The sequence below is a fragment of the Arctopsyche grandis genome, chromosome 5 (assembly GCF_051622035.1).
Source record: "Arctopsyche grandis isolate Sample6627 chromosome 5, ASM5162203v2, whole genome shotgun sequence".
NCBI classification, from domain to species: Eukaryota; Metazoa; Arthropoda; class Insecta; order Trichoptera; family Hydropsychidae; genus Arctopsyche; species Arctopsyche grandis.
Genome location: NC_135359.1, coordinates 7648604 through 7664999, shown reverse-complemented (window position 1 = coordinate 7664999; position 16396 = coordinate 7648604). Strand labels below are relative to the sequence as shown.

General features: G+C 33.7%; 1 protein-coding gene across 2 annotated transcripts in view; it reads right to left on the bottom strand.

The window, feature by feature from the left end:
* LOC143912233 (uncharacterized) overlaps positions 1-16396 on the bottom strand; it is a 32433-nt gene that overhangs the window by 4656 nt on the left and 11381 nt on the right. Inside the window, exons 2-16 of one of the 2 annotated variants that reach the window (XM_077431501.1) lie at positions 4746-4855; positions 4496-4651; positions 4280-4412; positions 4066-4205; positions 3812-3988; positions 3562-3731; positions 3339-3487; positions 3102-3252; positions 2378-2555; positions 2156-2296; positions 1959-2074; positions 1618-1876; positions 747-867; positions 583-675; positions 323-455 (exon numbers count right to left, since the gene is read on the bottom strand). In XM_077431501.1, the coding sequence (XP_077287627.1) occupies positions 323-455; positions 583-675; positions 747-867; positions 1618-1876; positions 1959-2074; positions 2156-2296; positions 2378-2555; positions 3102-3252; positions 3339-3487; positions 3562-3731; positions 3812-3988; positions 4066-4205; positions 4280-4412; positions 4496-4651; positions 4746-4855 (2227 nt within the window). The remainder of the gene's footprint in view (positions 1-322; positions 456-582; positions 676-746; positions 868-1617; positions 1877-1958; positions 2075-2155; positions 2297-2377; positions 2556-3101; positions 3253-3338; positions 3488-3561; positions 3732-3811; positions 3989-4065; positions 4206-4279; positions 4413-4495; positions 4652-4745; positions 4856-16396) is intronic. The other variant, XM_077431502.1, reaches the window with a different exon arrangement.

Here is a 16396-nt window from a genome sequence, read left to right as displayed (position 1 = left end):
TCTTTCATCCTTACTATTAAATAAACTGCTGCGTCTTATGCTAAGAACTCTCGATTTATACGATGAAAAATTATTCTGAACATGTTCGTTAGTCGTCGATATCAAATTAGCCTTCTTTATTTCATGTTTTTCCAATTTTTTATGACTCGGATCAAGATTTTCATGCACTTCGCTACTGATATTTTTACTGTTATCTATATTGTTAGAATCTGATTTGCAACATAAGCAATTTTTACCACTACAAGAATAAAAGCGACCAAAGCCACAAGTGAAGAATGAAGAACACTTTGCACAAAAACCAGAATTATTTTTTTGTACATACGACATAGTCTTTGGTTCCTTCCAACATATAATAGCATTATGTTGCGAGTAATATGAAAGGAGAGCCAAAAGTAGCACTGTTGTTATTATTCCGGATAATCCTATACATATGAGCATCACAATTTCTTTGGGAGCTGAAAAAAAAATGGAAAAATTAAAAAAATAACCAAAGAATCTTTATTTTCATACTAATTTATGAAATGGGTGATATATCATAAAAGGATTTCTTAAAATAATTCGTATATAAAAAATGCTTCTTACGATTTGGACTGGCAGGACCCGAATCCAAACTGCCGCCAGGACCAGGATATTCGCATAGAGGTGGTGCATATCCTTTATCACAGTGACAATGACCTACAGACCGGATAATTCAAATTAGAAAACAATGAAAAAATCAAAATAAAATAATCTATTTATTTTATTACCTAATGAATTGCAAACACCACGACCATTACAATCGAAAGGACAAATCAAGCTTTGATCAGATTTCGACTTCACTTCCAATCTTAATGAATCAACTGCTAAGCATCTCTGATTCACACACATCTAAAAAAAAACATTTATTCATATTTTGATAGTTTTTTTTTCATAGATAAAAAAGTCATCATAAAAAGTGCAATCTGCATTCGCTTGTCAAACTTCCTTTTTACGCTCACAACTGCTCACAACCGTTAATTCACAAACATGTCATTGACAGACAGTTCATTAACCGTTATTTCGTTCACAGATGTTCATTCACAAATATAAAATAACTCGTTCGTAAGTGAACGGTGCAGGGTCAGTTTTCACTTACCAAAATCAATAAAATTATTTATTCAATTCACATACGAGCTCCGCAAACGAGTTATTTTATATTTGTGAATGAAAATCTGTGAACAAAGCATATATGTATAAACGAAATATCACAAACTAACAGTCGTGAACGAACAGTCATAAATGAACTGTCCGTGAACGAATCATCATTGAGCAAGTTATCGGTTAACAAGTATCTGTGAACGAACTTTCGGCGAGCGAACGGTCGTGAGCGAGTTGTCGGTGAACGAAATTTCCATGAGTCTTGTTGTGACACCGTATATATCAAAATTCGACAAGTGAAAGCTGACTGTTTACTTCACAAAATTAGATAAATAGCACAAATAATCTTGTTCCAATTATTTTCAATTAGAGATATATGTATGTATGTTAATTAAGCATACGAAAAATGTATTTGTGTCATTTCCCAAAATGCAGTAAAATCTGGTACACATTAAAATCTCTAAATATTTTATTTAAAATACTATTTTCGAATAACTATACTTTTCCTTCACCGCATTTTGCACCGTCGGGAACTAGGCCAGGATCGACTTGATTCAGCCCCAAATCCACCATTGCCGATCGACATGGAATAATCGAACCTTTATTATTGATAAACGAATGCGATAAAATCGCAACATTTTCCATTCCAAATTCCAAACGCTCATTCAAATGACGGCAATGAAGCATGCCACATAAAAGATTTTCATCTTGACATTTGGAAAAATTTTGTTTGAGGCGATTATAACCACAGTTACCATGCCTGCAATCAATGTTTTATAAAATAAATATCAAAACATTCATTAGTATTAAAAATATATTATAAATAATTAGATAATATATACCGTGTTCCTTTTCTATTCATTTCATAACATTTATCATCGCTAGTTTCACCAGACGGTCCCCAAAGCAATCGGCATTGATCTGTTCTAGTTCTGCAAGAACCTTGATAGCAAAATGCCTACAAAACGAAATATGAACATACACATGTAAATACAATAAATTTATCGTTTAAAAAATAGTAAACAGTAAAATATCTTACATGTCCCCCCTCACACGTTTCAGTATCCATTTTAAATACATCGTCAGGGCAAAATTCAGACTGACCAGTGCAAAATTCTGGTAGATCACATTCATGTTCAGCACTCCTACACATGGTTCCAGCATCCGATGGACGGCAAGTCTACACAAAAGGCGTTGAATTAGTACACCTTCAAACTTAAACTACACGAACTTGAAGCAAAGAATTAAAATGTAACATTACCTTCAGATCACAGCACTCGCCTGTGGCACACGTTGCATTCTGGAACAGCATACAAGTTGCAGGATTACAACAAAAATTTCCATCACACGATTTAGATAAACCGCAGTCGCATTCTTCTCCTAATTCAACAAAGCCGTTTCCACAAATCGGGGAGTCAAATAGTTTCTTAGGTTTATTTCTGTGATGGAATGAAAATTTTGTATTAAATCGCAAATGTAATTATTACACTGTTCGACAAATGACGACTTTTTTTTTGGTTCAGAGACGAGATATGACTTTTCTTATGCCCATTAAACACGAATCTGGTAATAAAAAATGTTGATTGGCTCGAGATTTGGAGATATGTATGTGTTTTTTAAATCGCGCGATTTTTCTATATCTTGGTGTTGTTCGGTCGATGTCTCAAAATTTGTCAATTTCCTGTTGAAAATGAATATTGGAATCTATAGTCGGGAATTTTATCTTTTATTGGTAGTACTTTTCAGCTTTTAAATCTCTCTAAGTAGTCGTCCAGTTCAAATCAAAAGCCAAAACTACGTATTTTCACTTGGGATTTTTTCCCACTGTTAATACTATTTTATATTGAGTATTTTCTATTGAAAGATGTTTATGTTCTGGCCACACTATTTTTTGTTAGATTTATAAGAAAAGTCATATCTCGCCTCTGAACCATTTTTCGTGTCGAACAGTGTTATTAAATAGAAACAAAACTTGTTTAATTTACCTCAGGCAATAGTCCATTCCATGTTCAAATGCTAGTGCCAAATATTCTAAACTGCAAGAAGACCAATGAGTGGGACTTTGAGAATTACTAGACGGACTCATTATACATCTATCATCGGGACATTTACAACTCTCTGTATCGTGTTCCATTCCTATAAAAATATAAATATGTATTTGTATTAAAATTGCAACTATACATGCACCGAATTTGAAATCGTATATGAAACTGAAATCGTACCAAAATTATGTCCCATTTCATGAGCTACGGTAGTAGCCACAAGTCCTACTACATTAGAATGATCCATTGCAACACCGCCAGAGAATTCGTACGTACAAATTGGTCCTTTCAAAGCTTTTCCTACAACTCCTCCTGCAAACTGTTCTCGTCTGAAATTAAATAAAAATTATCAAAAAATTTTCCTTCAATTGGCATTTAAAAATGTTTTGATCATTAATCTTACGTCAGAAGTTGAGCATTATCATTCGGATGATCTTTAACGAGTCTTTCTCTTCTGTAATGCAAGAAGTTAGTCAACGTAGTATCTCCATTATCTGATAGTTTTATTTCATCATATTCTGTCCACACAACTACACCCACTAGTGCAATAAATATATTTAGAGGCGCATATAACTGAAAATAACATTCACTTCATCAAAATGTCTGTATATAAAATAAGCACACACGTACAATTTATCGAAAATAAAACTCACCGAATTAATTATATTTGCTATGTCTTTGCAATGATGGTACACATTACTAAGATTTTCGCCCAATTCTTTATATTCCTTATTATCGACTACTAATACTAATTCGACGTAACGCGATTTTTTGTTCGCATTATACGGCCCTCTTACCGAGGTTTCAGTCGGCGATGCAGACCTTTTATACTGGAAACAAATTTTAGCCAAACGTTATTTTGCATCGATAACACAAGATTATCTTACAATTAAAAAATAGCACTCACTCGTAGAATCCGGTTAAATTCATGGTTCACAGAATTTAAAGATTCGGTTTCATTATGACCTCCTCCCACATATCCGCATTTATGATTTGTAACTAAATCTTCATGTTTATATAGAAAGTGCGATTCACCTAAAGAATTTTCTGAAACAAAAGAACTTACATAAAAATAAAAAATATTGATTGAAAATTCCAATAGGAAGGGCTTTTGTTTATACCTTTTCCGGCTTGAAGATAATGCATAGTCTTTCCATCGTACACTACTCCTCTCAATCCCTTGCAAGTTGATACAGCAACCCAAGAATCCTCAACACCTCGGATTTTTCCCACATACTGACATAAATTAACGTCCTAAATTCAAAACAAAAGTCATTAGCCACCAAAAATTAGTCGAAATTTCATTTATATGTGGAAGTTAGACAAAATTTGCATACCCTTTCAGTTGCATTTTTAATAATATGTTGACCCTGAAGTTGATGACGTACAAAAAAATTTGACGGTATCAATTCCCTATTTAGACGAAGATCTAATAAATACTGTTCACCGTCTATATCGTAACTAATTGTGAGATCGTGTATATGGAGACCCTCCTAAAACAAAACGAAATATCATATATGAAAATGGTTATAAATTTAACATCAAATTGAGAGCTATTTATTTTATTAAAAAATAAATATTAATTACCTGTTCTAACGTTGTTGAAATTTGTCTTTTTTCTCTTCCATGAAATATTTTTGGTTTTATTATTGTGTGTCTACTAAAATCTACGGAAGGATGTCCTACATTTTCAATCACTGCAAAAAATAATATTTTATTTATAGGTAATTAATTTATATTTTTCCATGACGCCAACACGGGTTGCCCCTGAGCGACATCTATGGTATTAAATTTGTAGATACATACATCAATTTATAGATTATAAGTTTGAAATCATATTAAAATAGTGGTGACAAATAATAGTTTTTGTTGAGGAACTTGTTTCAAAAATGAAATCAGATAAATTGGCAAACACAAATATCCAAGTATGACCAGCAGTACTACAGAAATACTCGGAAAAAATTATTTTCAATCCAAGGTCAACCCAGGGCTCAGACTCGGGAACCTCCCGGTGGTTAGTATTAACGCAACTACCGTGCTATACTGCTGGCTATTAGATTGTTTAAAAAAAACTATATGTTTAGCATAAAATGAATGAACTGCGTGTTTTTTGGGTCTACGTGACGAGCCAGAATGTTAAATTACAGAAAACACAAATATCGGAAGGCAAAGATCGAAAATCGAAAGATCTTAAATCGAAAGATAAAAAAAGGGTGCATGGTAAACGGTACATACTCACTTAATTTGCGCGAGCTGGGTACAACAGGAACAAGAGGAACGGGCGCTTCTTATTATTCTGCGTGCGCACATTAATACGGGAGGAAAAGCCCGTTCCTCTTGTTCCTGTTGTACCCAGCTCGCGCAAATTAAGTGAGTATGTACCGTTTACCATGCACCCTTTTTTTTTGATCTTTCGACTTAAGATCTTTCGATTTTCGATCTTTGCCTTCCGATATTTGTGTTTTCTGTAATTTAACATTCCGGCTCGTCACGGAGACCGGTGTTTTTTATATAATAGAGCTACTTTTAAATGGTCATTATAACGAAACTAACCGTAGAAAATTTAAATGGGCATCAAGACATTCTAAAGCAATTGGACAATAATAATAATCGATTTAAAAAAGTTCTACAAATCAAAAGAGCAAGATAAAAATAAACAAATACATACATATAATGTTCATTTCGAGCAATTTTTATTCACAACCGTCAATAACAAAGTCCTTATCTAAATTAATCTTTCAAATAGTCGCATTAAAAACGAAATAATAACGTCCGCAAACACTACATACTAATATATATGGAACATGCATACATATGTGTATACTTTGAAATGATAATTACATATAATGGTTCGCAAAGTATGTATGTAGAACCTAAATTGTATTTATACGCTTTGCAAAAAGTAGATACCACACGTAAATATTGCCGAAAATAATCCCAAAGACAGCATATACGTACATATGTACATACATACATATATGCATCAACACGTCAAATGTATTCCAAACCGCATATCTTTTTCTACGTACCCCACACAAAGCTGACCAACGCATTCTACTTTCTGGCAAAATGGCTATATTGATAGATCACGTCATACCCTAGACAAGACCAAGAGACCATCTGTTTTCATGTCTCGACATTACCGGAACTCAAGTCACCCATACCACATTAAAAATAAGTTTTAACTTGCATAAGCACGGTGACATTTTTTAACGACCCTTTCACCTTCCTCGTTATTACATTTTTTCCGAAAAAAAAAAAAAACACTGAATTTGAAACGCCAGCAATCAAGGCATACATAAGAGCAAATACCGTGACGAGTCATGGAATCTGTTGGCTTTTGTTTACTGTCGAAATGTCACAAAAACAAACAAAACAATGACTATTTCGTTTTGCAGTTCACACAGTATTACTATTCTCGGAGTAAGTGTATTAAAAAAACAACATATGGCACATATTTCTATGCAGAAATGTACACAACTACACTACTAAGTGCTATATGGAAGTCATTATCTGTCAAATTTATGATCATATGGTTTCGAGAGGCTATATGACCGCCCACTTCATATACACTCCTCACTTAATATGTAATTCTCAGCTAATATATGTAACTTATTATCAACTATTGGAAACAAAAATATCTCAACCATGTTGTAAGCCCATGAAAATCTTTTTTTTTATTTTTACCAGGAAGACCTAACAGGTAAACCCAATACGGTTTCCTAAACAATTAAAAATATCGAAGAACAATTATATTTATACAGTATCGTATGTACCTATATACTATATAGGAAAATTCGATAATACTAATATTTCGAGAAATACATTGATTTTACAGAGTGGGTGCTATAAACTCGAATTTGCGAGAGACATGATAGGTTGCCAATTTTCGTGGAACCGTTTCAGCAATGAAAACAGATAAATTGGAAAACTCAGATAGGAAAATATCGATCTGGGGCCACAAACATATATCCAAAGTCTGGCCAGCAACACCAAGCCAGGGAATGAACCCATGACTCCTCAGTTGGAAGTTAACACGTTAACCACTGAGCCATGGCGGTTTCTACATTAAGACGTGTCTAACATTGCGAAGGTTTCATTTTTCAGGAATGTAGTCAAGTTGTAAAAAATCTCGCAAATTTTTAGGGCACGACTTTTTTTTATTTAAAAGGACCCTACATTTTTTTTAAATCTTTTTAAAAAAAACATTAAATTCTGACAAAAGGGAAACACGGTCGTTGGATTAAAATGATACAATAACGCCAATTGACGGTAAATTAATGTATTGCTGACAGCTAGTAGTTAACAAGGGTTCGGTGATTACTAGTCAAATGTGAACCGGTCACAGGACAACCGGTCGTTCTAGATCGGTCACACGTGATCACCCGTCACACCAAAACTGGTCACACCCTAAAGCTGTTCACACCCAAAAATTGGTCACACCCAAAAATTCGACCAATTTTTAATTTTTGGGTGTGACCAGTTTTTTCGTGACCAATTTTCGGGTGTGACTAGTTTTAGGGTGTGACCGATCTAGAGCGACCGGTTGTCCTGTGACTGGTTCACATATGACTAGTAGTCCGTTTACCGTTAACAAGAGCACCTTTATACCGGGTTGACACGATGCAAGTAGCTTGGACGTCCAAAACATTCAAAAACGGTTGGATCACCTGTTGCTAAGCTGCGAGTAACGTCAAAGCTACTCGCATCGTGTCAACCGGTATTAAGAGCACAAAAGGCAAAATGTAAGTTGCCAGTAGTTAAAAGGATAATTAAAAACCATATAAAAAATCCAATACATTTTTGACGAGCCTCGGATCTGTTTGCGAGCATTCGCTTTATTGATTAGTGGTTTGGAATACATATTTTGTCCATATCCTTGGTCGTGTTCAATAGATGTCTCGACAAAACATTAAAAATGGCGGTGCATGTTCTACAGAGCATAACGGCGACGACAGTGAGAGCGAGAGTGTGTTGGGTTCAGTAGCCGAGTGCAGCTGGTGCAGTGACTGCACTATAAATAAAACCAGGGATGAACGACACCGACACAGACAGCACCATATGCAACTGAACGAAGGAGAAACACTCGAAAAACAAAAACTATCAGACACTCTCATAATAACCCAAAAGAAAGCCAAAACCTTCATGGAAACGGATACAATGTAAGAGCTGGAAGTGAAATAAAAACAATTAACAAAAACGTCCGAAATGTATCAGTGCGTGAAAACATAAGGAGAAGGATAAGAACTGGTTCCAAGCTATATATAGAAACTTGTAATAGGGAAAACGGAATAAGGTAATGGGTTATTCCTGCTAATAATACAGGCCACAGTTTGAATCAGATATGCACTCCGTTTATAAATAGTACGAAAGTAGCAGAGAAGAATTTATTGTAACTCGTCCGAGATATGAACCAGCTGAGAGGCGTGAATTACAGAAAAGATCACTGTTGGAGTGAAATAAGGTTAATTTCAATCGTTAATAACTAGAAAGTTTAATCAAAGCAAAAATGGTATGTAACTAAATTTTCACGTCAAATGTATAAAAGACAGATTGAGTGCAAGAAAACGAAAAAATCATACAGATATTCATTGGATAATTAATTTTCCACTTCTACCAAAAAATCACAATTGGAGCATCCGCTTGTTTATTAAGACAAATCAATGTGGAAACATCTCGGCTAGAGAGGATCCAAGACACATTCTCACAAGGAGAAATACCAAAACAGTAATATAACCGAATACAGAACCTACATTTACTTTATATAACTTCATTATTTTGACCCTGATGCGTCTCATTATACCTGAAGACTGTAAAACGGGGCTTGAAAGCTATAGCCCAAGATTTAACCAAACGGCTTCAAGAGTTGTGACCTCATTAACCAGAATGTACATACATATATGTTACAGTCCAAGTGTTCTCTCCGGTTCGTTCATGAACATACTAGTTCGTCCATACACGAACCTTTGGTTTTAGTGTAATTGCTAGTCAAAATCTACCTTTAAATAGACTTACCAGGTGTCACACGAAAATGTAGCTGTCAAAACTTTAAAAGCCTCTGAGATGTTAAAATGGCAAGCATTTAAAAGAAAAATCCTATGGAAACCACATTGCAACGTTGCTATATTTCCTGTTGCCGCTAATATTAAAAATATTGCATACATACATAAAGTATGGTGCAGTCGCGATCTTCCTAGAACTCCCCACCAAAAGTATTTTCGGTGAGATTTTATCATCGTAATGACATAGTGATCGATATTTGAAGAAAGTAGGAGAAACTTGTCGAAATAATAAGATCGTAACAATGATATGATGAAACGCTCTTCCCAGCTGGAAACCGCGAGTATTTCCATACCGTACGAGTGTGTTTACGTCTTATAACTAATATTCGGCTACAAGCGGATACTTTTGCAAATAACAATAGACCACTCCATTAGTTTTCAAAGCAAGAGAGCAAATAAGCATGGTTTTTCTAAGAAATTGACAACAGTGAACCATTTTGTATGCGAAAATCAACTGCGCTAGCCAGATTGGTTTGTGTATAAACATACTAGTACGTTCATGAACGAACGAAGTGTACATTTGGACATATGCATATATACAAGCAGTGAAAAACAAGTAATAAACCTAATCTTATATTTGATTTAAATTGAATAAACAAAAAAAAAGCTGCAGATATTTTTTAATAAACGAGTTATATATTTCTTTAAAAAAAAAACATTTTATTAAATAATAACCTATTAGTGAAGTAATATATATACATATATATGTATATATGAGAAGCCACTGTGATATATATACGTATCGCTAATTCGATATTGAGATAGGATTCTTGTAACTCCGATCTATCTATTATGCATACATAGTATATTTAAAATATCAATGTGATACATTCTCCTGGGGTCTTTACCCTCGTAAAAAGTTTGTAACTGATGTTTTAAACATGTTCATTTAGAAATCGATCACAATCTATTTATTTCCAACTATTTTTGAGAATGTGATATTCCTTGATTTATTAAATTTTGTTCAGTAAAGTCAATAAACCCTCACCAGTTAAAAATACTATATGTATAAAAATACAAATGGATATTTCAAAAACACATCGAATTAATCTCAAATTTTATGTTTTATTAAAAAAGTAGGCGAGGGGCGCCTCAGGCGCCCTTCACATCGAACGCCCTTGGCACTCGCACATTTGCCATAGCCTCGCTACGGCACTGCTTGTAATAAAAAGGAAGCAGCTGCAACATATGAGGTTTTCCTTATTATGCAAATATTTATACTAAGTTGTGGACCAATTAATCGAAATCAATTGCATTTAGCAGTAACTAGCTTATTAAATCTATCATATTAATCTTATGCGAGCAAAACTTATTTCATAATAAACAAAAAAATGCACTCTACGTGAACTTTTTTTTATAAATATGGTGATTTTTAAGCATGTGATTTTATTTTTCGATAAAAACTAAAAAAAAAAGAAGCAGCTGCAACACTTTCGGCCGCATCCTCCTGTCTTAAATAAATATTATATACAGATTGTACATATGTATATAAAAAACAAAATAAACAGCAATCTGAAGTGCCTACTATTATTTGTTATCGTAGATAAGTATATCATACTCGGAACGATTATTTTCGATAAAATCATCACGCGAAATTAATCATCGACTTCCCGTCTTTTTAAAGTGTACACACGGAAGATTTTACAGGTCACAGAATTTTCTTAAAGAAAAACAGAACTTGCACGAGCGTATAATAAATGCAAGCGAACGCGACAAAGTGCAGTTAGCGAAACCGCAAGTACAGTTAGTTTCAGCGACAACACTTGCCATAAGAACACAATCGTGAATCATCACCTTGTGACTTTCACGCTGCTTGATTTCAATACAGACGATTCGGTTAAATGACGGAAAAATGCTATCGAATGTCATACATATGTACAGCATCCTAATTATTATCTATATGACAGTAGAAGCAAGGTCGTCACCGAACGTACGACAGACGACAGAACCGTCAAATAGATAAAAATAAAATATTCAAATCAATACGACACATAAATTTCATTATTAAAAGTCTCATGAAATATTCAAGGCAGGAAATTGCCTCGAATGAGCCGAAGATTTTCCATAGACGTGGCGTGGGGTCGATTCAAAGATAATATTTTATTAATATTATATTCAAATGGTAAAAATTGCAAGTCGATAGGTAATGAGAGGGTTTCGCGGCAATCGTACGATATGAAACAGGTCAAGTATTGATTTCGCATAATCAACCAGAGAAACGTTTGGTTTAAACAATGCGAAATAAAAGCGGGCAATTTGGACCGTTGCGAGGCGTAGGAATTCAGCGAAAAATAAAATATTCGCATGCAGCAATTCGAGAATGCGGAGGATGTGCGATAGCCAAGTAAATTTTGGAACAGAATGCTGTTTTTTTTTTTTATTCTCACACAAATCAAATATATACATGAAATCTATGCAATCTACTTACGCTAGAAAGCTTTCAAAATAACAAAACCAATCGTTCCATTACATATTATGTATATTGTATTATATAGTTTGTCGCATTAAAGGTTAATAAACTGAGCAACAACAAAAAATTTCCGGAGCGGAGACTAATCAATCTTTACTAAGTTTGATCCACTGAATTCTAATATGATAATGATTTTGATTGGTTTTCTCTAGATTATAAGATAGCAAGTTTTACAGATTTTTGACTTTTGCAGTATTTAACTCAAAATCTAGTATTCGTTGTGCCAAAAGTGAGTATTGGAATCAATAGTCGGATGTTTTTCTATTGATTGCGATTTTTTTATTTCTTGAAAATACGTATAATTAATTATCTAGCGAATTATAAGTCGAAACGTTGAAAAAAATGTTTTTAGTATGTACAAATAAAAAAATATTAAGATCGAAAACCAATCCTTGTAAACGTAGTAAAATATAAAACTCGCCTAATGTATTAGGCGAGTTTTATAGAAAAAAAAATATATTTTTGACTTTTAAAGTAATAAAATTATTATAAAGCAATAAAAAATTAAGATCAAGAGGGAAAACAAAAGTCAGTAATTCAGTATTATTATAATAGTAAACTTTTATTAAAAAAAAAAATTGTTACCACTAAAAGTGAGTTGTGAAAAGGCGGTAGAAAACCGCGTTTGTATAGCTAGCTGTCATCGCTTCGAACTGATATATTAACTGATCAAATAAATAAGCCATAAAAATCGCTTCTTGTTTCAAAGCGATGACAATTAAACGTGCCCATTATGAGTAGCTGCCAAATTAAAAATCAAAAGTACAAAACTCCAAAATAAATCTACCATATGGTAACCGAAGACGGCCATATATAAACTTAGATTGATTATTCAGCATGATTTCAATACAAATATGTATATATAAACTTAGATTGATTATTCACCATGATTTCAATATTTTATTATCATACAGTAAATTGACTCATTTGTTTTATCTATTTATATTACAGGTTGCCACTGAGCGATACCGAAGCATTTCCCAAAAGATTAAAATAAATAGTGATGACAAGTAGGCGGTAAGTAGCCTTATCGTTGAGGAACCGTTTCAACAACGAAATCGTGTAAATTGGCGAACTCTGATAGGAAACGATCGACTTACAAATATTCAAGTCAGACCAGCAGCACTACAGATCATACTCGGAATAAATTCTTTCAATCGAGTCAACCCAGGGTTTGAACCGGAAACCTATCGGTGGTTAGCATTAACGCAAACACCAAACTATGCTGCTAGCTATTTTAAAAACAAATCTTACTATATTAAAAATATATTTTCCTTGAACATGCGACATTTTGTAAACAAGTACATAATTGCAAGAATCAAATCGAGTACTGTATGTATATACACAATGGAAAATTACCTCGTATTTTCCAATTGCATTATATTATAGTTCAATGACGTCAAATAAAAAAAAATGACTCAGTGATAACAATAGTAAATAAAATCAAGCGGTTAGATTAAATGTCAACAAGAAATACGCAAAGCTTACTATCAACCTCAAACAAAATTGCACCGTTTTTTTAACTACTACATACGTACTTGTTTACATATAATATTAGCAGAATTCTTTATAATTTATGAATCATTGGTTCTGCAAAATTGATTCACACCGTTTCGAAACAACGTTTCGGAAAAGCATACTTGAGATTTTAAAATTTTGAAGTGACTAACAAACACCTTGAAGCGTTTCGCTTGATTCGTATGCGATTAACGATAGATAGTCATGCAAGTTTTGACTAATGGTCCAACGTGCACGTGAGTAAGGATGGCATAGTAAGCATGTGTAACTGTCAGAAGGGAACCATATAATGACTAAGCCGGATATCAAACAACGTATGCACGTGTGTATGTATATAGACATGTGCCCAAGCACAATAATGGAAAATTTGCATACTTTTTTTTCCACTGGGTGTATGTCCGGTGTCTGCAGACAGTTTCCGCTTCCAATTTAAATAAATTTAACCAAAATCAATTAAACTTTGAACATACCAATGTTAAATTAATGCAATTGAAGTAAATCAAATTATTTCAAAAGTCAACAATATGCATTTTTTAAGGGATATTTTTTGCACGGCTGTAAAATAAATTACACGACATATAATGTCAAATTAACATCTCTAAAATAGCTCGCGCGACCCAATCGGGGTCCGCCCGGCAAATCAAACGTCAAATTGGTTGCCAGTAACAAAAATAAAATGTACAGAAAATTTAGCCAACACTTATTTCTTTAAGTTACGTTAGGTTAGGTTAAGTTAGGTTAGGTTAAGTTAGGGTTGGTTTTATTAATTAAAAAAATTGTTGCGTGTGCCAAATAGAATGACCCGATGTAATGAGCTCCTTTACATACCTAATATTTTTCTAATTATGGAAGAAGCTCATTCATCTGGCGTGCAAGCTCCACCGTCAACAAACTACTTTCTTCAATTTCTATGTTTGACTTATTTAATATTAATGCTATACAAGCTAGAGTGATTATTGCAAATTTGTTTTTCGATGATTAATTTTATTGAAAATTTACGATTGTGATTATGAATTTTTATTTTTATGTATTTATTTTGTCTTTTTGTTTATTGTTATATATTATTTTATTTTTATTATTTCATAATTTTTATCATATTATTATCGTTTTGTTATTCTTATTATTTTGATATTTTTATTATACTGTTATTTCTATTTTTTCTTTTTGTTTTCTCTAATTATCTTACTCTATTATTATTTTTGTTTCTTATTTTAAATGTTTAAGCTTTTCTTTTTTACCTATTTGCGAAAATTATTAATGGTTTACTTAAAATAATTATATTTTTTTTACTATCAATCTATGTAACATAATAAACTGTAAATTTTCCAAATAAATAATAAATACATAAATTGGGAGTTGTGACTAGTCGCTTGCGACCCACCGCGGGAAATTACATATTAGCGTAATCCCGTAATTATTTGCAAATTACATAAAATGTCATAAATTTCACAGTATTTAACATATTTTGATCATTTTTTCAATATCAAAATTGCCAAATCCCGAAGCAGCTGAACATCAAGATCCAACTAACTTAACAAAAAAAAAGAGTATTCATACTTTACCCGACGATAACCACCGGGCTATGTAATCGGTTAAAATACCCTTCCCGCAATTATCTATCAGTCGGCGTAAAGGGTATTAATACCCGTCCGGCATTGAATGTGTTATTTTTAAGTTGTTAGGGATGGTATTATTTTATTTTAATGTAACAAAGCAGTTTACATTGTAATCAATGTTTATTTTTTATAATAAATTCACCGTCAAATTTTATTTTTGTTACTGGCAACCCATTTGACGTTTGATTTGCCGGGCGGACCCCGATTGGGTCGTGCGAGACATTTTTGAGAGGTGCACTCTTTGCGAGAGGCGGTGAAAGAGATATTTTTACCAAGGACGAAAACACACTGAGTGGTACGTGTTTTTTTTTAGATACTTTTAAACACGCGAAAAAACCGCAGCACCCCTAGCCTATGGTACATGGTACACAGCCCCAAAAATCACCCCTGGTGTTTTCGGTGATATTTTATCTTTGCTTTGCTTTTATCCCATATTTGATGAAATAAAGGAGACACTAAGCACTCTGCGCGTGCAACTAAACCCGAATTCGGTTTTAGGAACACCCACTGTTACAGCGTGGAGCCAAGGACGTGGGGTTTGGTGCATCCGCTCTAAAATCGCCAGATTAACAGAACGGCAGCTTTAAACGTAATTCTCGTTTTCTCGAATGATAGATTGCACATCAGATGACGAGTAACCTTTCTATGTGCACAGATGCAATTATTAAAATTGAGTTGGATCTTTCTGGCGAGTTTAATAAGGCAAGATTCGGAACTTATCGAACTTAAGACGAGAATTGCATTTAAAGCAGCCGTCCGTTAATCTGTCGTTCAATTTGTCTGGCGATTTTACAGCGGATGCACCGCATCCAAGGACGTGACGTTCCATACCACTCAGTGTATTTTCGCCCCAAGTGTATCTTCCTACAGCGGACCAAGTATATTTAAAACTTAATATTTTAATCCGATGATATGATTAAAATTGATAGCTCTCATAAAATGATTGCAGTCCGTGTCATAACTCATATGTTACTTAACTGTCCCCTTGGCGTTATGATAAGTTGAGAGATGAGTCAATATTAGCAATAAGCGCCAATGGCACACGTGCCGTAGTATCGTCATCGTTGATCTACCGCACAAAAAATATGCAAACTATTGGATTTAGATAATAATTTTACGGCGGAAGTACCCATTTTTTCCGGAAGGATCAAGGACCAGAAGGAAGTACCCATTTATGGCGGAAGGATCAATTATTCGTTTCTAAGACACAATTGTGTTTCACATTCAAAATATTTCTATTGAAATAGTCTCGGTGTGTTCAAAAATACATGATTCACTAAGCATGTTTTTTTTTGTCTTTGAGGAGCATACGAAGGTTTATAAAAAAAAAAGGCATATAGATAAATTACCTCGAAATTTATCTCGCCACTCTCCCTCGAGAGCATAGAAGGGATGAGTCTCCTCACACCCTAAATACATATGCATACATATGTATATAAAGAAATATGTACATATGTAGAGCATATGTGAACATCTACTAGTGTGCATAGACCGCAATGGTAAAAGTAAGCAAAGGAAGAATTCTCAGACTGGTATTTTTTTATCAACTCATCCATATGTATTTACTCTCGA